We start from the raw sequence: 22202 nt of genomic DNA, 5'->3' as shown, positions 1-22202 counted from the left end.
GACAGGGTTCCTGTGCTTGTCCCTGTCCTCCAGCGGCTCGTCCCATGCAGAGTTCCTGCCGCCTTTCCAGCATTGCCCATTCCTGTGGGAAACCCTGTAGTCACCCTTGTCCGAAACCTGACCTTCTTAGAGACTCCTCCTGAGAAAACTTTGCATCTCGAGCTCTAGGCTAAGAAGAGGGCTTCTCAGGAAAAAACTGGTGGTATGCCTTCTTCAGAATTAGGTTTATTAATGTGGATCTGAGGAATGACGGGGTCAGTAACCCCTCCATCAGCAGTGCTCGGGGCTCGTTGCCTCCCGAGCCCAGCCACCCTGCTCCTGCCTGCCTCCTCAGCTGGGGCTGCAGCGACGTCCAGGTTGTCCATGAGCCCTGGGGACGTGGCTGTCCAGCTCAAAACAAAACGAACCATCACACTCCATTTCTGGGGAAAGTGTTAGGAGGAAAGAGTTCTTCACCAAGTACAGAAATTGCATTGATAGCGTACAGCATGCTGTATGGTACACAGATGTGTGCTAATTTCTCTGGGTTTCCCAGCAAAGCCACTCATTTAATTAGGTTTCTTTGCTGGCAGGAAAAGGCAGTATCCTCTCCGCTGCGGTTTTTCCTAGCTGGACACATCCACATTTATCCTTTATTAAAAACTTCCCCTTGGAAGTTAAGCTTTGAAAATATACAAAAATATTTTTAAAAAGAGAGCTGCTAATTATGGGTTGTGAAAAAGCAAGATGGGAATAAGTTTCCTACTGAAATGTTATTTACTGTAAAAATCTTTCCAGTACAATTAATTTAGCTTTCATGGACAATATGTATACATTTCACAAAAGTGTCTGTTGCTTTTAAATTGATTTCTCCACTGGAAAATAATTGCTGAACCGTAGGAAAAACAGTTTGTTGCCTGCATTTATTATTAGAATAATGTTCCCAAGAAAAGGCACCCATGTGGGGGAGGGTGGGTCTATGTTTATTAATAAACCCCCCACAAAAATAGAATAAAGGTCACTGAGCTTTTTTTCTTTGTAAATGTTACTATTTTTAAACCATTCTGAGAACATTCCACTACTCCCTGTCTGGTCTGGATGACAGCTGAAAAATCAGAGTTTAAAAAAAAAAAAAATAAAAAGGAGAGGAGTATTCCCAGAATTCAAACGCAAGTCTGCAGAGCTGCTCGGCAGAACAATAACTCCTTTCTAACTGCTTTCTTCATGGATTTTAGACCTATCTGCCTGGAATAACTGCAGGAATTACAGATGGTGAACTTCACCCACTCTACACAAATTATTATAGATTACACTTAATTCTGCTTCTCAGCATTTGCTTGACTCTTTGGATAAAATGTTGCACTGTATTGAATTTGGAATATGAAGGTTAACTTTACTGAATGTTCATATGTAATTGTTATCTGTAGGTTCGACTACACAACAGAAAATATCTGTTTCACTGCATTCAGAAGCACACAGAAGAGAAATTGGTGCATTAGAAACACGCAGACTTGCCTTCTGACACACATCGCACAGTCTTTGCTTTAAACTCGGCATTGTTTAAGAAAACAAAACAGGATAAAAAAATCTGGGCAAAATTTTAAGTTGTTCCTCTAGGAGTAAGTAGATACGGGAGATCCAAGTCAGATGTGTTAGTCAGGATTTGTTACACGGACTCCTTTGATGTTGCTGGGAACTCTGAGCTATCTCTGAACCCTTGCAGTTTCAGCTTATACATCCATGAATAATATAAACAAGCCAGCTTTTTTCTTGGTGGCTATGTCCAGTGAGAACCGTGCCTACTTATAAATGTATGCTGCTGCTTATCAGCCACCATGTTCTAAATTACTTGTGACAATCAGGCTTGATCACCTTAACCTCTAAATTAAACCAAGTATTTCACATATCCATGTGCCAAGTGTTCCTAAATGAGGGTCCAGTGACAAGTGAGAAGAGATATTTACACATACGTGCTTACAAATAATTTTATTTCATTGAGGAAAGTACATGCAAGAACTTTTTATTTAGCCCTATGAAAACATATGATTTTTTAAAATGCTTGCTTAAGGCAAAACTTACCATCTAGTTACACAGCAGGAAAACAACCCGAAAGTAGCAATACTTTTGTTGTAACTTCCATCTGCCTGGAATATTTGCACTTTTATATGCCTTTGTCTTTGTGTGTTTCAGATTATGGCTGTGATATGGATGATGATGATGGCTATTAGTTCCATTTACTTCCAAAGGACATGGACTGTGTCTTGTTCCCAGCAAATCTTCAGTCTTCAAACTGTATGAATAGTGAAAGAAGCTCTCTATGGTCAGCAAATGTAGTCGAACAATCCTTACTTTTGAAAAGCGAATTTTAGGTTGGCATTGACTCTGGTCAGTTTACTTTGACCCATAACCCAGCAATAAAGTTTGGGTTTGTACTTGAATTTTTTTTTATTTTGGTCGATCATAGTTTGAGGATGAAATTAATGGGAGTAATGTTTCCAGAGAACAAAAGAAGAGACAAAATAGACTCTGTATAAAGCATGTGTGGCTGAAGGCAACACACTTCTTATTTATGTGATTCTGCTTTTAGGCATGCTGTTGAAAGGGAGCAGATTGAAGGACGGATAGGAGGACAGGTAAAAACGAGAAGCGTACCTGTTCATTATTTGAGTACAGTAGCATTAGTTATCTCACAATGCTGCAACCAAAAGAAAGAAAACATTTCCAACGTGTATTGTAAACATGAGCCTGTTATTGTATACAAGCTTCCTTACCCAAGCCTATAAAAAATTAATGACAAGTTATATATTTGCAGGGCAGCATCAGTTTCTCTGAAATGAAGTAAATACTTTTTTATATTAATCAGTTCATAGATTTCTTAGAAGATATGACAATAGAAGGCAATGTTGGCAGCGAAGAATCGTCTGCCACTGCAAGTCCGGTGCGGTTTATATGGAAAGAAGGAGAAGACCTGGGTGAGGCAAGAAGTGTAGGGAGCAAGCAGGCGACGATGCTGTGCTCACGTGCCTTTGGTGGGCGTCCCTAGGGACAGCCAGGTCTTGCTGCAGCTGGTGTTGCTGCAGGAGAGTCGCTCTGGCCATCTCTATGGAGCTGCTCGTGTCCGACTGAGTTAGAGTGAAGGTCTGCTCCCAAGAGCTGCCTGTCTCTAAAACCAGTTGAAAGAAAGAGAAAGCTGAGCTTTTTAATAAATAAGCTAGCATCTGCTTTGGCTGAATTTAATTTAATGTAATTTATTTAACTTTCTATGGGTAAATTAAAGGTCACCATGCAGCAGTCTGACTTTCATGGCTCAAATCCCACCCTTGAACAGTCGCTGCTACGTGAATAATGCTGGAGCTCCAGCCCTGTGCGCCCTGAAATGTCAACAGGCAGGTCCTTCTCTTTCAGATACCTCAGCTCTCGCAATGCCGTGAGAGCGGGGGTCAGGGATGGAGCCCCTATTGCCAGATCCCACCCTGTTGCCTCTGACCTGCGTTTCCCTGGCACTGCCGGGTCCGAGGCTCTCAGCTCAGTGGGAAGTGCACTGCACTCTGGGTCATGCTTTGATGACTGCAGCTGCAGGACCCAAGATGTTTTCATCTCTCTCCCTTGTCTAGTGACAATCATGAAAATTACAGCGATGCAGGCTTGTCTTACACCAGGGAAAGATGGATATTTATCTTACCAACGTGGTTTCTGTTAAGCTGTCTCTCCTGGTCAGCTTGTCCTTCCTACCCTTTTTGAGGAGTGCTCATCACTAAAGCATCATCCATCCTCTTACCGGAGAGGGTGGATCGTGGCAGGAAAAGAAGCTGCCTTAGGAAGCTCTCTAGCTACTACCAGCCAGAGTGACAATGATGCTCGTACCTGTGGTCATCACCAAAGAGGGGAAGGGCCATAGGGCCTTCCATACTTCTTCTATCCCTCTCAGTAGCGTGCGTAAGAGGGATCATGTAAGTAGAGCAAGAGCGAGTGCTTTTTTTAGGAGCAAACTTGATATTATTTGGCTGGTAAATGTAGTTTGTTGGGTAGGTTGTATCTGCTAGATATTTTTGAGCCCTGTATAGGAGTATTTCTGCAGAACTTGGTAACAAAAATGATGTAGTGAGGCTACTGGGAAGAAGAGCTCTTCTGAACCAGATTCCAGTTACTTAGTTTGCAACACTTCAGTGGAAAGAAGAGATTCCATATAATTCTTAGGGGAAAAGCTGGCATTTTCACCAAAAAAGTATAGATTTTTTTCTGATACTTTATAAATACTGCACAGAAAATGATATTGAGGAGATAAACCTTTCTACCTCTCTTTTATCTACACCGTAAATTAAAAATCATGCTATAAGCAGACAATTTTTTAAAAAGTAGTTTGTTTTATCAAAGTTCATGCTCTGCAAGTTTTTGAGACAGTTGAGTTTGAGCATTTGGCTTTGAATTAATCTGCCAATAGCACTATTACAAATACCCATACTCTCAGTATATTCTCAAAACTTGGGTTTTATTCCAAGGTACACATTATTCTCTATGCAGGAAATAAACATGCATAAATAAATACGTGTATGACTCATGTAGGTCAAGTGCTTTTCTCAAATGCAAGATGTTGGCTCTTAAAGAAACCGCTAAGATGACTTCTTCATTGCTAAGGGTCTTCCCTCCAGTCTTCTGTGTAGATTTTCATTGGTTTGTTCCCTCAAAAGATACTAAACCTGCTGCCAGTGTAGTGATGTTATGTGCGGGAAGTGAGAGTCCACCCAGATAACTGCTGCTAGTAAATTTGAATTTCAGTAGCACATTGCATTTCTGAGAACATTGTTTCCTGCACTGGAAGTAGAGGATTGCAGATTTTTAATGCTCTCGTATGATTTGATTAGGAAAGGCTATTGCATAGTCTGCTAGAAGTGCACTTGGAGAGCCGAAAAAAAAAAAGACCTACAATTCCATAGCATCTCAGTATTGCTGGTGAAGTTAATGGCATGGTTTCTGTACAGGAGTCCTAAAGGAAAGGCTGTGGTATTGGACAGGCAGACTTCACTCTGAGCATTGTAAGGCTTCTTCAGCTGTAGTGGTTATGTACATTTTTAATTTATTGGTGACTTACTAGGATTTTTATAATGTTCATTCCTTCTTGATTTAACTAAGCTCAGGAAATGTAAACAGATTAGAACATGCTAGTTTCTGTTTTTATAGCTAGTCATTAAAATGTAAAAAGATTAACACTACATTAACTCCGTTTACTACTGTTGATTTATCTGGACAATTTTGTTGTATGTAAGTGAGCCTAAATTCACTTGGAGTAATTTGGACCCTGTTTTTCTCAGGATTCTGATTATAATGAAGAGAGCTTATAAGGCTTCAACATTTGTTGTTCTTAGATCTTTTTGTTTGAACCCACACAAGCTGTATATCATCGGTTTTGTTGCATAAAGCATGTCTCTTGCTGCAAGTCACTTTGCTTGACAGGCAAAACCCTCTAGCTGTTGCATCCAGCTTGTCTGCCATGCAGCCTTTTAACACCCTTGTATCGTGGGAGTAAAAAATGAAAGAAATACGGAAAATAATGGGATTCTTCACTGTGGTGAGTGCATTTTCAGTGTCTTAATCATCTGTGACATTTCTTTAAAATCACTGTGTTCAGTACAGCAACTTTTAAATGGTGCCAGACAGCCTTGTCTTGAGGGTTAAACATGTCCGTCGAAAAAATTCTTGCCATCCTGATGGCTTGTTTGTATTCTTTGGATTGCATTGAAACTCCAGTCGCAGATATGTACAGTTAATGTAGAGTTTGCCTAATAAATGTTCTGTTTCTTATTTTTGTGTTGAATCCTTGCATTTGATTCAGTTAGTGCCAAGGAAATTAAACCTGTGTGATGTAGGCATATGTATCATCCTTACACAACCGCAATATGAGCCATGTTAAGCTTTTTTACTGTAATATATTTGCTGTAAATAAAAAGTAAAACCCTTGCATAACCCATCTTTTATGATGCTGTCCTGCTAATTCCTGATTGTCCTCATTCTTAGGAATGTTCATTTCTGATTGCTGCATGATTGGTTGATAGTGGCCAAAATTTGTAATTCAGAGCTTTATTTCGTCTCTAAAAGGGAAGACACGTCTAATCAGGCAAGTGTTTTTTACAAGATACTGTTCCACTGATAAAAGTAGATACTTTCCGTGAACTGGATAACATTAACGAGGTTTTTCCACTAAGCTATATAATTAACTGACTGTGGGAAGAATATATAGTGTGTGTGTTTAGTGGAACTGTTCCAGTGCTTGTTTCTGAAAGTTGTATCTTGATAAATAAGGTGTGTGCTGAGTTAAAAATCATGTTATTTTATCAACATCTGGTCACCACAGTTTGGAGGCCAAAATCCACATCTATTCTTAGTGCACATGGGTATTTGCTCCTTTTATTTTTTTCTGGAAGTGGAGCTACTACTGGATCCTCAGGAGTGTCTACTGTAAAGTTTTAGCATATAGCATTTAACAGTAGTTTTGATAAGGCAGTAGGTGTGTGTCATTCCAGCATTTCACTGGGTTCCCATACTCTCATGTAGGTGCACTTCTGCTCTCATTGACATTGGGATGCTTTTATCTTAGTTTCTTTTCAGCTGTTCCAACCCTTTCCACTGGCAGCTGGGAACTTCTCCAGTGATGTCCATCACTGATGCTCTCTCACTCATAACGTATAAGCTGTTAAAAAGTACTGGCCACCTTGGCCTCGTATTTTCTGCTCTTCCCAAGCGGTACAGTTATGGGCTTTGTCCTGTAATGTTTCTCTTCCCTACCACACCAGGCTTTCATAACCAAAACTGTTTTGTCCCCCCAGCTGTGTTCATCAAATACGCCTCCTTTAAGGGTCTGAGAAGTTAAATAATGTTAATAAAGCTGAAATCTTGCAAAGCTTTGTATTACCTTCATTTGTCACCAGCAGATCATAGCACACTCGTTCTTAGGTTCACGTTTTGTAACGCAGAAGAGGCTGTTGTAATTTTCTATTCCCGTCACGTGTGTAAGAAAAGTTACAGCTTATTATGTGGTATTTCTTACGCCCACCCCGATACCTGGCAGTGGTCTTGGTGAGTGGTGGTTGTTTAGTGGAAGGGGTTAAGCACACGAGAAATGAGGCTGGGTGAAAATTCGTGACTTACGGCATAACAAATTTACTTGGTGAGCTCCTTAGTCGTAATTGTTTTTTTTCTTATGGGACTGTTGTGCATGTTCATGAAAATGAGGGAGGCGCATACATTTCATAAAAATGCAAAATGAAATTCCCGTCTTGGCATGTGACTCCAGGAACACAGGATTTTATGACTTTTAGTGTGAATTTTACATTTGTTATTGTATGGGTTGGCAGTAAGTGGCATTGTACTGGACACCAGGATGGCAGTCATTGTATTATCCGTTTCTATTGCAAAATTGCAACAAGAATGCTTTCTTACTGCTCTTAGTGCTCTTAGTAAAGTTTCTCAATTCTTCAAAAGCAGAAAAATACAGCAAATCAAAGGAATTTGAACAAAGCAATGAAAAGAAACAGCACCAACACTGTGCTTACCAGGTAATTTTTCTTCAGTGCTCTTCTGCGGGAAAGGTAAAAGGTATTTATACGCTGAGGGGCAAAAGTTGCATCTTCACAGCAGCACAGGTGAGGCAGCATTGTCCATTTTCCGCATGAGAATTCCAGACTCCTCCTGTTTCATGGTATATCCTGCACCATCTTCATCATTTGTAGACTGGGCAGTCCACTGGAGGATATTGAAAGAGGTAGGACACCTAGCCAGGTAAGGAAGAGGAGATGGCGAGGTGTCTTTGTTTCACTTGAGTGAAAACAAAGGAGATCCGTTATTCAGAGTGGTTTTAAGGGCTGTAGTTTGATGCTAAGGAGAAAAACAAGCTGCATTAAGAAAACCAGAAAGATTAGGGAGTATTTATTTGCAATGATGTGCGTTGGACTGTGCAACAGGCAGTGAGCATAGGAATGGACCAAGGGTAATATTCACATCTCTGGAAACCCAGCTGGTCTCACAGCTGCATTAAAAATTGAAGTCTCTGGCCATGCCACTGCTTCTGACATGCCTCTGCTTTTGTCAGGTCGAGGCGTGATTTCTAACTCTGCCCTGAGATGTCAGCTGCCCCTATGCTGGTTAATGGACGGCAGCGTTCCCCACCCATGGGCTGGTGGATGCCTTTCTGGCTTGGTGCAGATGTTTCCTGCCCTCTGCCCATAGCTGCTTATTCCCAAAGAAGAATCTGCAATGTTTTTGGGAAAAAAAAAAAAGCAAGCCACATAGTCATTTTTCAACTCTGCCTTTTTATAACCATGACAAAAAATAGGCCAAACCGCTGATTGCACAGCCCAAGCTGGCCTCGCATACCACCTTGCTGCGGAGCAGTAGCACGTGTTGGAGGACAGCACTCGTGGCTGGTGCAGCCGTCTATCCTCGAGCGGCTCAGCAGGTAGTGTAGCTGGCAAGTGTTCTCTGACTCCTGTCCTCCTTTTTGATGAGGGTCTCCTAAGTCTGCCATTCTTGCAGAGGTGCTAATCCCGGTCCTCGTTAAATACCCTTGGGCACATAAGGATTTTGGAGCAAACATTTTTGAGTAGAAGTCCCATGCGAAGAGTGCGATCTGTGCCCTAAGCAGATGTCTGTTGGCAGTGAGGGATCTCAAGTTCCTAAAAATGCAACCAACTAATAGGAAGGTGATGTGAAAATATCCATGATAGATATTCACAGTTGTTGCATCAGTTGAGGATCTGTGCCATTAGCAACAGGCTCTAGAGGTGGGAGCCGTAGTGAAGGAAGGGAGAAAAGTGCTCTGGGGTGAAAACAGTTTGTGATATTGTGGTATGTCGCCCAAAGCCACTTCTTACTCCATTAGTCAAGCACAACTTACTGCCTTGCCTAATTAACCAGCAAAGTGGAGTTACCTATTCTGCTGATGTTAAGATAAATGAGAAAAGGGAACTTCAGCGGTGATACAGCTGTAGTGTGCGGCACGTAGTGCATCCCTCTTCAGCTCTGCATGGGGATGGCTGCAGCTGTCAAAACTTTCTCTCTCTAGGTGGTCATAGACAACTCAGATGTGGATCTGTTGTAATTGAATAATGGTTCTTCAGAGCAGCATCATGTCTGGGAAACAGGCTAAATCCTTGTATCTGCTTTGATTCCTGCCCATACTCTGGGAGCTTACCAAAGGAGAGTCCATACACATACCAGCACAATTCAAGTAAGATTCGTGGGTTGACACAGGGTAAAATACAGCTAAAGCAAATGGTTTCAAAACTCTAGTCACTGTTTTCAAGCAAACTCTTACACAAGGCCACTGGGAAATTGTTTGATACTGCTGCATGCTGCATTAAATCAGTAGGACCTACCATAAGCTCTGAGGTCTCCAACAGCAAATCAGTGCGATGTGAATCATCATGTTTTCTTTCTGAACCATCGGGCACCACAAGGAAGAGTCTGAGTGGATTTTGCTGCCTGCGGTAAGATGAAGGATCTTTCATCTTGTTGATCTTCCCTGTATATTTTATATTGGTTCAGAGGAGCTGGCTGCACTGCGTTAATAAAATGCCATCTAAACCACTTTTGGCCAGTGTTCTTGGCACACATGCAAGCATAGACTTTCTGATCTCCCCTGGCCTCTTGGTACGCAAAAGGTCTCTATCACCAGGGGTAGTGCCAACCCTTGTAAAGCTGCCCAGCATAGACAGCAAGTATTGTCACTGCTTGTGGGTGTACTTTCCAGTGTGAAAACAGGCTACATCCCAGATGAGAGATAATGGTACACCACTTCAGAGATTATATTTGTCCCAGTCTGCTGCACACATGAGTGGGGAGAAGCAGTTGTACTAATACTACTGTGCACAGAGGTAGTTTGGGGGTCCCAAGGGCTGTGTTCAGCCCACGGATCAGTCCCATCCGTTAATCCACCTTGACTACTACAGCACGTATGATGCTCAGACAGAGATAAGCAATTGAGGCCATCTGTGACACCTCAAGTGAAGATCAGAAGTAGGCAGGATGAAGACACAGCTATTATTATAGGACTTAGCTGAGGTCTGGAAGGAAGGCTGTGGCTCTTCCAGTGTCATTTCAAGCCTGCTTTCCCAGCCAAGCTTAGCGATCATTAAATTCTTGGGTAGATCTTAGGTTGATTTGGACATAGGGTGGCTTGCCATCCAAGAAAGTGCTTTTGGGGGGTTGGGGGGGGGTGGGGGTGGGGGGGGTGGGGTGTGTGTGTTTTTAAGTTACTCCCTCTATTGCCATAAATTGCAAGGACCTTGCTGGGAATTGCAGCTTTCCTTCTAAGCAGAGCCCTCAGTGCTCAGCAGGAGTAAGCAGTCACTACCAAAGAGCAGAGATGTTAAATGAGACAAAAAGGGGGGAAAAAGCAGCACAGATGGAGAATTGTGGTGAAACTTGGAGCATGAAAACATAATTTGCTCCAGGTGTCAGAGCCAGGGATGTCCCACATCAGAGGAGGAGGAGCAAGCAGCGAACACAGTGGAGGAGGCGTGGTCTGGTAAGCTGTGACCTGAAATTCCTCCTCGTTTCACCTCCGAGACAGGCTCTGTGTTTCCTAATACTGCAAAGGGGGGTGGTGAAACCATCTCAGATGGCTCCCCATGATGTCCCTTATTCTTCACTGTTAACTGCTCACACAGGCATGATGCCCAACTTGCTCTCCTGCTAGTGATTATAGCTCGCTCACTGCCAGATCCTGCCTAGCTCTGCGACTCAGCAGGTGAAGGGACTGGGACATCACAGCAACAGCTCCTTTTCCTGGAAAGAGAGCAGTGCTGTTACTCGGGGTTTCACCCGTGCCTTTGCACTGAGCCTGGCTGCTTTGCTGTCTCTGATGATCTCACCTAGATAATTTCTTGTTTCTTGTACAATTTCTTGTGGGTAGCTTCAGGAGATGAACGTGGGAGCTGAGGGAATCTCGAACCACCAAGAGGTTTTGGCAAATTGGTATGGGGCTGCTAAGTCCTCTTTACGCATAGACCCTTAGTGCCTACGTTGTCTGCCCTTCTCTGTAAGTAACATACCAATCACTGGTATTTTTGGAAGGGAAGCATGTTGTGAAATAGTTCCTGGAAGTGCTGCTCTCAGTTGCTGTGTGTTAGGCTCTGTTGCAAATATTGTGAGACCAATGCAGAAAGCAGCAACGTCCCAGCCACAGCAGCATCCAGGAGTGCCAAAAAAGAAGCCATAAAGAAGAGAAGAGTCCTTGTGCCTGAGGGTGCAACATGTGAGAAAGGGCTGAGCTGGGAGCATGGCACAGACAGTCCAGTTTAACTGGAAAGCAGGAGTGACAGCTACTTCCCAGTCAATGCCGGAGGAGAGCTTTAGGGACAGGAGTGGGTTTTGCTTCTGGATGGCAGCTCATCAAAACCTCGGGCTGCATCCTCAGCTGGTGCAGCCATCGGTGCTTGGCGAGACTCGGTCCAGTGCCAGAGTCACCCTTACGGTTGGGTGGAAGTCCTACCTTGTGGTCACCCCGTCTACCAGCAAAAAGGGAAAATGTCTCTAGAGGAAGCAAAATTACCCACTGGAATCCTTGCAAGCTGTAATAAATATTTGAGGTGTAAAAAGCTAACAAAATGGAATGGAGTCAGACATGAAAGTGACATCTGCCTTTTTTAACTTGAAAATAGTGTGATATCAGCAATGCTGCAGTGTCTGGGAGCAGTCTGAATAAAAACATGGATGCATTTAGGAATTATGGTATTTGTACAAGAAATGTTCAAAGGGCTGAAGTCTTCAGTCTCTTTAATTAGCCATGGGAGTGAACATCATTGGCTTTCCGTGAAAGAACAGCAGATTGTTGCCGTTCTGTCTTTCTAAATACATGTCCTGTTTTCCCCTTAGTATATTTCATTATAAAATACAATATTAAAGCTTTAAAAAGTCTTTATTAGCTAGCAGATGGTTTTGCAAGTCATTTTAATGAGATGAAGAAAACTTTAATGGCAGACATTTAAAGTTGTGCTTAGACAGACTATTGCCTTTGGAAAAATCTCGGGAATGTTTTCGCCTTGTTTTTAGCGGAGCTTGGCACCAGATTATGTACTAGGAAATAGAAGGGGATGATTTACGCCGACTGGTTCCCTCCCGAGAGTGGTTTTACATCAGTGTAACATCGTTGAGTTCCACAGTCATGCCGTGATTTACAGAAGTGCAAAGGGAAAGGGAAATGTCATTAACTTGATGCAGTTCAGGAGAAATATTACATTTCTCGTATACTTGCCTCATTCCATTGCCGCCATCAAGAAATTTTTTGGGAAGCTTATAGGCAGCCCCCTTGCAGGCAGGGCAGCAGTGTGCCAGCTCCTTCTGGACATTTCTTTCTGGATATCGGCATCAGCAGCATGTGGGGATAAGAAAAAGGAGATGGGAGAGCCTTGAGACCCTGTTCATGTGGGACAGCCTTGTGAATCTTGGCTTTCTTTTTCCACCCTTGCTAAATTTCCTGAGGTATAAGATGCTTGTGCTGAAAGCAGGTAGGAACATGGTTGTCAAAAAAAACCTTTCAAGGTCTCAATGGTTCTTCCCGGCCTGTATTTCTCTCCTGAGCAACCAATGCCATGTTCTTTGAAGGTGCAACCTGTCTCATAATGAATATGCTCACATCTGGAACACCCACTCCATGATGAGGAGGGTTTATATCCCTTTAAATATGTGAGTTCTTGTTTGTGGTTTTTTTTACGTGAGCGGTTGCTGACTTTCAGACCTACTTCCTCCAAGGGTTTGTTTTGGCTGTGCAGGGTCTTGGCCTCATGGGAGCAGGGAGTGGGGAGCGTGTGGTGATTCATTTGCACAGCCAGAGGATTGACTGTCCCTGCACATATTAAGAGATGAATCGCGCTTCACAAAAGCAATAAGAAATGCCTACTAAATGAGTAATTGCCTGGCTACCTTCTTAGTCTGTCCAACCCTTTGTTCCTCCCCTGGACTGCTGACCTTGTTAGACCTGGCCAAGCTTCAGTGTCAGCTTTTTGCACTGTTGGAGACCTTTGTCCTTCTAGTTTTTCTAGATCTAGCTGATCTAATCTCAAAAGCCATTTTTCAGATTTGGAAAAACCTTGCAGGTATATGCGCTACACAGGTCATTAAGGTAAGCCTGCCCCTTTCTCTCCAGATAGAAGGTGTAGGATCACCTACACACCAGCCAGAAACAGCATACTTCAACGTATCTAGGAGCTACAGTGATGGACTTGTTAGAAATGCCCTCACCAATGTATGAAAGGGAAAACAAGAAAGTTTGCTGGGACATTAACACTTAGCAGAGGAGAATTTCTCTACTTGTGAGCCCCGAGGACCCTAACAGTCACTCTGAAAAGCCCTGTGAGCTCCAAAGACTTGACATGAAGAAGTTTCGTTCTTTTAATGGCAGTGTGTTTCCCTGCCCCACTGCTCAGGAGGAGCTCGGGAAAGAGGTTGGGGTGAACTGCCCTTCAGGATCCCAGTAGCAAAGCTGCCTCTGTATCAAGGGAAGTACCAGCTCTTCACCTTCTCCCTTGCTTTGTGATACTAATATTAAGTAGCAAATAGGGGGCATCCATTGTCATTTTGTCACCATCCCTACAGTCCTATCCATTAGCTCCTGGGCTACTCTTTGGTAGTAAAGACCCCTGCCATGTTCTGCTGTTTTCTCTGTCCAACAGCAGGTATTTCTGTGGAAGCCTGTCCTGAAAGAAAGGGCGCTTGCCAAGAGAAAAACAATTCCTCTGTTTGCCAGGGACAGACGAGAAGCATCTGTGCCCCCAGCGGCAGATGCACTGCATGATGCGAACATCTCTTCAGCCCTGGCACATGCCCTTCTCGCCGTCACGGGGCTGTTCAGTAGCAAATTGCCATCCACAGTGTTGTGACTCTTGCAGAATGAAAGCCAGCCCACTCCTGCCGGCTCTGCCAGGCTCGTAATTGCAGAGGTTGCGGTACTGAACTCCTCTCAAATTACACGATGTTGACTTGCGTGGTGGCCAAGGGGACAAAGGGGCAAGACGGGCCTCTGCCATTTCAGGTGGGTGAAGAAAGGCCATTGCGATTGGGCAGGTTTCCATGCCAGGTGGTTCTGGGAGCAAACAGACCCACCTCTCCATGGTCATGCAAAAATGTACAGAGACTCACTTATCTTCTTGCTCTGTTTTGACTATGCACCTTTTCTGTGGCCTATTTATCCCACTGACTCCCAAATTCACCGCTCCGTGCTCTAAGGTGTAGCAGTGCCAGCCATTCCCACGTAAATACATCTGGACATCTACTCTGTAGAGCTCTAGACTCTCTAGGAACATTTTGCTTCATTTAAAGTCATCGTCTTTGCTTGGTGACTCCCTGAGCTGCCTGTTTCTTTCCACTGAATATAAGGGAGCTGCTGGTGAGTTGTTGGGACAGAGTGTCTGCCTTGTAGGCACCAGGAGTGAGGTGAGGTAAGGAAATCCCATTCCCATCTGTCTCAGCCTTCGTTTAAAGTCCTAATTGTTCTAAAAAGCAAGAGGCTTGAGTGCCTCCCTTCTGCTATTAACCAGCCATCATGTGCCACAAAACAAAACAAAAGAGCTTTTAATATATAGCTAGGCTGACTAGGCATTGTAAAATGTTGCACCATAAATATGTTAGATTAATAATTTGTTTATTTGCCACTTCACAATAGGCAGGGGGAGCATTTGTGAGGCTGCTAAACAATGCTCACTGCAGCTAAATTTGGCATTTAAAACATGCTCGTGCAACAGGAATCACAAAAACTTTGTGAAGAATGAAGACAATTTAAAATGTCTGAAGCACACGCAGAATAAATTGCAGCTGGCCTGTTTGCCCCCCACATTAATTGCTGCTGCTAGCTTCTTTCTTTGGCATTTCCCACACTGCAGTTTTATTACTGAAGTTGTGTCAAGTCCTGGTGCATGTGCGTGTTTAATTTGGGTTCCGTCAATGAAATCTGAAGTTCATGTGAGCCAAGTTAAGCCACATCCTGAATGCTACGGATCTCCTCCTGTCCCTGGCCCGCTGCTGTGGTGCCTGTGTCCATGTGCTGTGGCTTGGACTCATCAGAAACCCTTCAGGAACAATCCCAGGGTGCTCTGATCCCTCCAGAAGCGACTGCTCTAACCGCATCTGGAGTTCTTTTGGCCCAGCATCACAGTGATCGTGAACTTTCTCCACCCTCTAAAACTAAAGTAGGTATTGGATCAAGTCTCTTCCCAAGAGAGCACATGGGTTACAGCATCATATGGAGCTGGAGATGAAACTCCTGCCTACTGTTGTCCCTGAAAGCTGCCTGTGCTCCGCAGTGCTGACACCCATCATGGGGCATCCCCAGCAGTGGAGGTGCCTGGTGTTTCACCAAGGATGGGGACTCGAAGGGTGGAGATGGGAAGGCAGGAGCTCGTTAGGGTCCAGCGCCGGCTGCCCTCATACCTGGACTCAGTAGCTACACACATGCGTCCCTGTAGATGTTTGTGCCATCCACGTGTGTCGGAGAAATGCTGCATGGAAAAGGTCATGTGTAAATGAAGTTTCACCTAAAGGATCTCATTGTTTTCAGACACACCAGTGAGATGGGGAAGGGAAAGGGGAATTTGTGCCCTTCCCTGGGGCAGGGAGTCATTAAGGGGCTGGGCAAATGCATGAGGCTCTAGGAGACACTTGCATCCCATGGAGGGCAAGCTCTCCTTATTTCAGTTGAGCAAAACGGCAGGCCATCTCCTGGGCAGCAGGAATGGGCTGAGTTTCTGGGCAAAAGATAAAATTTGTCAGGTGCCCTGGAAGGCTTCAAAGGTGAACTGTGGGTGCACGTGGAAGGTGCTCCTTCTCGCCGGTGAGGTGTGCCATGGGGTCAGCTGGCAGGGGTGGCTCGAGGCACAGGATAGCTGTGTGGCCAGGAGTGAGGGAGATGGTTCCCATGCCACCCTAGGGATGCTAGATGCAAATATTTTTTATTTAATTTCTCCCTGGCTTTTACAAACACTTGTGATGGTGGTGCTTGTTTCACAGGGTCTGAGTAAATAAGTGCTGCTATTGACATTTTATCTTCACCTAGCTTGTGCGAGCCAAGCGTGATTTAAGGCACTTGTGTAACCCTATTGCTGTTCTCTCTCAGGAGCTGGGCAGGTCTGTGAGCAGGGCACTGGGGCATAAATCCCAGTGCAGCACCTTCCCAGTGCCCTATGCCAGGGCCAGGGGTAATGGAGAGACCCTGCGGGTCAGGGCAGAGCTCTCACTGCAAGCTTGGAGAGGCCATCAGCAAAGCCAAGGAAACCAAACAAAAAAAGTTGAATTCCTCCCAAAACAGCTCTCTGGCAGAGCTGTACGTGTGATGGTGAGTTTGAGCTGCCGCGTGTCTGTGCCTATGGAGAGCAGAGGTGGGTGTGAGCTGCCCTGGGACGCAGCAGGCGGGTACACCTGGAGGAGCCCTGGCCGTGGCTGGATGGGCAGCATCCAAGTTAACCAAAGGCATGGAAATCTGCGGGGGGACTCATCCCAGACCTTTGAGTCACATGGGAGCTATCAACATCTTGTGCTTTGTTTTTACATGGCTGTTGGGGTTTGAGACATTTCCCTGTTGTTTATGACTGCTCAATAATGCTCATTTTTGTAGGGGGCAAAAAGGACACTCTGTTCTCTCAGGAAAGACAAGCAGCCCCATCCAAGTGGTACAGTGTGTTAATATTTCATTTAAAATTCATGTGTGCATTTGTTTATGAAGTGAAGCGAACATGTTAGAGCCTTGTCAAGACTGTCATCTGGGTCTCCCTTGACATGCAGCCCTGTACTTTGCCCCTGCAACCAATGACCCTGTTTCCAGTATCCCCTGTCCTCCCTCCACTCCTCGCCACACCTCCATGTGGCGAACATTTTTGCCTTTGCTTCCCTCTGGCTATTTAAAATACAATATGCAGCATGCCAGGATTGACCCTGGGGTTCATCACTGGCGCTGCAAACCTGGGGCCATGGATGTGCTGCCGTGGGAAAAGAGCTCCAATTTGCCGATGCAGCTCCTGTCCCGGGAGAGCCGGGCTGGGGAGGCGGTTGGAGAGAGATGCACAAGCCCGGGGGGGACATTGCCTGCTGCTGGGTATAAGGGTGTGCAGAAAGGCAGCCGGCGTATTTGCTGCTCTCGGTTAAACTTGTTTGGATAGATATGGACTGCTTTTCTAAATGGGCAGTTTTTATCCACTTTTTAACACTGAACTCAGGCCCAGGGCAAAGCTGCGGTAGAAATTCCGATGGGAATTAGTGCAGAGCCAGAATGGGAGTCTTAAAGCTCCTTTCAGTGTTTTCCAGAGCAGCACTGGAATAGGATGGTATGTCAGCCTTAAACTGGAATTTCCTGTAATTTGTCAGTTTTCACAATTCTGCAATTATTAAAATGAGAATTTTCTGGTTTTTTTTCTTTGCATTTGCTGGATGCTATGAATCAGAAAGTGGCTGGAACAGTTATCTGCTCCAATGTAATTTGATTCTCTCTCCCCCCCTTAGTATTTGATGAGAAACCTTTGTATTTTCATGCTTTAATACAATCTGGCACATAATTACAAATGACTCATAGATAATCTTGGTCATGGAGCTCTCTGAAATTAGATGATAATTTAGCCTGGAATTTCTGTAGAAAGAACGAAGGAAAAGACAATTATAATTATTCTAATCAAGATATCTTTTTCTTTGCCTGGGGTATTGCTCTGTGAACTGCCAGAGGCCTGAAAGTATTTAGACCATTTCTGCCACTCACTGTTTCCCAGGCAAACACTACTGATCACCGCGTAGCTTCATCGCCGTGAAATTCCCCTAAGTGCTAGTGACAGAGAGGAGAAGATGAAATGTGCGGGGGCAGACCCGCAGAGCTGCGTGCTGGTGGGGTGTGAGCAGAGCAACCACCAAAAAGCGACGGGTCCGGGAGCTTTGTGCAAACCCCCGGGGCTTCCCTTCCGAATCCTGCGGAGCAGCAAAAGGACGTTTTGTGACAACCGCCACCGATTCCCACACGACGGATAGAGGCGTTGCAGCTGGCAGAAAGGAGGGCTGGGTGCTCCCGTTCACATCACGGGATCTTGTGCATCTTCGCTTCCTCGGCTCTGATGCCGGTTTAGGTGCTTCCAGTCAAGTGCTGGGCTGCAGGGAGCTGGGCTGCGGGAACAGTGCCACCTCGCACAACAGAAATTGCATCCTTGTCCTCACTGTCAAAGCCAGTGCTTGGGGCCCATTTACAGAAGGGACGTCTGGCCCATGGGACGTTGAGCAAGAGAGAGGTCACCATGAGGTATGGCCCTAAAGGGGAAGGAGTTGGTTGTGTGAGTCTGTCCCTGGCCTGGTGCATGTGGCTACTAGATCTTATGTCCTGGTCACTCCTACAATGTGGATGGAAATACAAGCAGATTGCTAGGAAAATAGAGCATTTATCTTAGCAGAGACTCAGAAGAGCGTAGCTTGTGTCACCCAGCAAAGGCAAAGAGGGGATCTGAGTTCAATCTATAAATACTTCAAAGGGGCAAGCACCAGGGAAAGGAAAAAGCAAAGAAAACGAGGTTGCATAAGAATAAATAAGAATAAATTAACCATGAAGTAATCTAGGCTGAAAACTGGAAGGTTTGTTGGTATTCTGGGGAGTCTCTCCTGGTTTTATGTTCTGTTTATTCAGGAGAGGGAGATAAAGGCTGCTCCCTTCATCCCAGAGGATGAGTCTGAAATGTAATGACCAACCAGGTCCACGCCAACATCGCTGACCGTCCTGCTGCTGATTGCTTCTGGCAGCAGCATAAAATGAATGTGCTTATGAATGATCCCGAGCCCTGCCCTGCACCCCTGATGGGCAGCACCCTCCTTCCCATCCCACCTCCGGGGCTGCCTGGGGCTGGCTCCTGGCAGTGTCTTGAATAGGTTCAAGCACTGGTGGTGCAAAACCTCTCCTGGTTAGAAACCAAGAGATGTTAGGTCAATAGAAAAGTCAATTAAATCGAACAGAAAAATGTCACGGGAAGAGGGATGGGATTGCGCTGATTTGCCTGATTGCTCTTGGCATTTAATTGAATAAAATGTAGTTTTCAATCTGTGGTGGGTGCAGGTTTCTCAGCCAGCTGCCCTCACGTGCAGCAGTGTCCAGACTCCACAGGACCCGGCACACCAGGTGAGTGGGACCCGAGATGGCTCCAGCCCTCTGGGAGATGAAGGTTTCTGGCACACAGATCCCTCGCAGCAACCCTCCCGCAGGTTATACGTGAGCTTTACCTTGGTTGCCTGCCCGATGGAGGGGTGAGGGCTGGTGAGGTGACCTCTGAATGCAATAAGCACGTCTCCCTCCCCTCACGTGAAAGGTGCCAAGTGCCGCTTGCACAGATGAAGCTATGTGTTAACAGCTGAGATCTCACCTCAGGTTTTTTTCCCTGCACCTTAATAGCTCCTGTCTTTTCCCCTGCCAGCTCTTTTCCCACCTACCACTCCGTACACACATCGTATTGCAGCGTCACACCAATCACTTGGTGAATGGACCCACTGACGGGGACTGGGCAAAAGCCTCCTTAAAAAGAACTTGACCAATTTTGCATTTCTTTCTGTTTTAAGTAAAAACTCTCCCTTGCTTCCCCAGCTATGATAGCATTTCCAGCACGGTGCATGCGGGGATGCCATGTCAGTGGAGCTGGCAAACAAAGGCAAGGTGAGATGCTGCGGCTGGGCAGGGATAAAAGTCAGGAGTGCTAATATGCTGTGAAAGCCACCCTGAGGCCAAGGAAGGTGATAACATTTAGTTAATTCTGTTCGCCAAGCCACCATCCGGTTTTGCCGACGTGTCCCCAGCTTCAGTTCAAACCCTGCCGGCAGCTACATCCCAGCCAGCGCTCTCCCTCCCCGCACTGCCGCAGGCTCTGCGAGGGATGAAGGCAAAGGGGGTTTGCTACAATGAATGAAACAGGAGTTTCCCAACTTGCATTAAGGGCCTCCATCCAAAATGGGGTTATCTGCCTTTCCCAGGAGCTCATATCTGCAGCTTCTTGGGGATGAGCCTTCCCATCCCCAGTCTTGATGCATTGGGGTAGCATCTTCCTGCTGTGCTGGCTCAGTTTGTGCTTGCAAAACAGTTAAGCATGAATGTTAACTGTTGCTGTAGGATTATGCAGGCATCACTATTATCCTGATGGAGCTCATCCCTTCACCCCCCAGGAAAGCAGCCAGCAGAGGCTCAGATGGCCGGGGGGAGGCATTTTATCCTTATTTTGCTATGATGCTGTGCTGCTGGCAAGTAGGACGTGCTGGCCTCAGGCTGGGCCAGCACAGAGGCTAAAGGAAGCAAAACAGCAGCAGGTTTCATGTTTCCCCCCTGTATTTATTAATTGCACACACAGGGCAGGCTGCGAGGACGGGAGGGCAATCGGCTCCACCATATGAATGAGCCGTGGCTCTGGGGCTGTGAATGAGCTGGGCTCCCTGCAGGACACTGCTCTGCTGTGGGCTGGTTTGCAGCATACCTGAGAGCACAGCGAGGCAGGGTGCTGGCAGGGCTCCCAGGCAATGCTGCCACGTACACGATGCAAAATAAACACCTTCTCCATCCGTGATGCAAAATAAACAGCTTCTTGTAGGAGGAGCAAAATGCAACAAGGCTGGGGGACTCCCCGGGGCTGTAGGTCCAGGTTCCCACCCTGTGGCCCCACAAAGCTCAAGGAGTTGGGGTTTTTTTGGTGCAGTTTTCAACAGAAGCAGGTGAGAGCACCCTGTTCCTCATTGCCCAAGCCCTAGACAGCAGTATAGCAGGGGTGCCGGTGATGCCATATCAGTTTTTGAGCATAGGGTGTGCGTGGAGGGGTGCTGACCCTGTGCTGTGGGGAGGAGCAGGACAGGCAAAGCTGGAAACCTTGTTCTCTGTCTCACCCACCCAGGCTTGCCTGAACTGTGCCGGACCAGGTATGTGAGCAAACCCTGGTGGTTCCTGCTTTCAGGGAGACAATGTACTTTTTTTACATGCCTGCAAACCCTCATTATCTCCGTGATAGCACGAACAAACTGCTTTGCTGGAAAGCATCTTGCAAGAGGAGGGCCTGCTCTGCCATGGGTTTCTCGGGGCTGCCCTGCTTCCCAAAGCCTGTCAGAGTTGAGTTTTAAGATGCTGTAGAAGTAGCAGGAGACTAAAGTCTCTGATAGATGCAAAAATAGCAAGATCAGAGAAAAATGAGATTGGATTCAGAGCAGCTGCTGGGAAACAGACTCTTTGCAACAAACTGAAATGCTCTTAGCACTTGATGTTTGTGCACTACAATGAAAACATCTCTGGTACAGTAGGTTTAGTTTAACTACAGAGGACAGAACTTGTCAAATGAATGCGCAGCCCCTGATTTGATCTAGTTCATTTTCATGTGTGAGTTTTTTCTGCTCCTTGGCAGCTCTTGTAGGGCTTGTTGAGGCTGATTTACTTGTGCTGTTTGGAAGGTGGGCTTTATGGGAAGCCACCGCCTCTGATCCCTGTGTGGAGATGCATTATCTGTGAGCTCACACAGGATGGAAGAATAAGCAGGACAATGATGGATGTTTAGATTTGCCAGCTGAGCTAAAACACTGAAGGGGAAAAAAAATGCAGTTCTAAACATTTTGCTTGATCTAAATCCAGATATCTCATTTCACTTCAGATAAACTGTGTATCTTTTAATATTTATTCCCCACACACACTTAAACGTAAGTTACATTTAATGTACATTTGCTCTAACATTTATAGTAAGGGGCTATATGTAAACTTTTGAAACACTGCTTCAAAAAGAAAAGTTAATTTAAAAAAAATAATAATATTGTAATCAAACTTCCCCCTGTCAGACAATCCTTCTGACTTCTTTTTGCTTTACCCAGTGTGACACAGATCTAGGAACTCTTCGGGTCCATCTGAATCTGCATTTTCAATTGCGTAAGCTCTGAACAAAGAGGTTCCCTTGCTGCACCGGAGAAAGCTGCTCTGCTGCTTCTGCCCCCAATGCAATCACCTGCCCCTGCTCCTCTCCTGCCTTTTGTTCTCGGCTGGGAAGGGTTTGCATCACTCCTTTGGTCCAGCGGCAATTTCAGAGCGTAAAATAAGAAAGCGCTGTTCTGTATTGATGCACTCGGTGTTTTCAGGGGTGCGTCTGGGGCCTTGCGGTGCTCCCTGCCCCTGGTTTTGCTCTCGTCTCTGCAGGGATAGTTTCTGCCTGTCCTTCTGCTGATTTCTGAAGGAGAAAATTAATAGGCATGAAGCCAACAGCTTTACAGAGGTG

The 22202-nt window shown here is 45.4% G+C and overlaps 1 protein-coding gene across 1 annotated transcript in view; it reads left to right on the top strand.

Moving 5' to 3' along the window:
* BRF1 (BRF1 RNA polymerase III transcription initiation factor subunit) overlaps window positions 1-5938 on the top strand; it is a 176880-nt gene extending 170942 nt beyond the window's left edge. The window contains exon 18 of the mRNA XM_050896767.1: window positions 2170-5938. Within this exon, the coding sequence (XP_050752724.1) occupies window positions 2170-2207 (38 nt within the window). The 3' untranslated portion in view covers window positions 2208-5938. The remainder of the gene's footprint in view (window positions 1-2169) is intronic.
* Window positions 5939-22202: the final 16264 nt, after the last annotated feature.

Source organism: Gymnogyps californianus, chromosome 5, assembly GCF_018139145.2.
Source record: "Gymnogyps californianus isolate 813 chromosome 5, ASM1813914v2, whole genome shotgun sequence".
NCBI lineage: Eukaryota > Metazoa > Chordata > Aves > Accipitriformes > Cathartidae > Gymnogyps > Gymnogyps californianus.
Note: the sequence above shows the minus strand (reverse complement) of the source record. Positions and strands in the feature narration are given on the sequence as shown.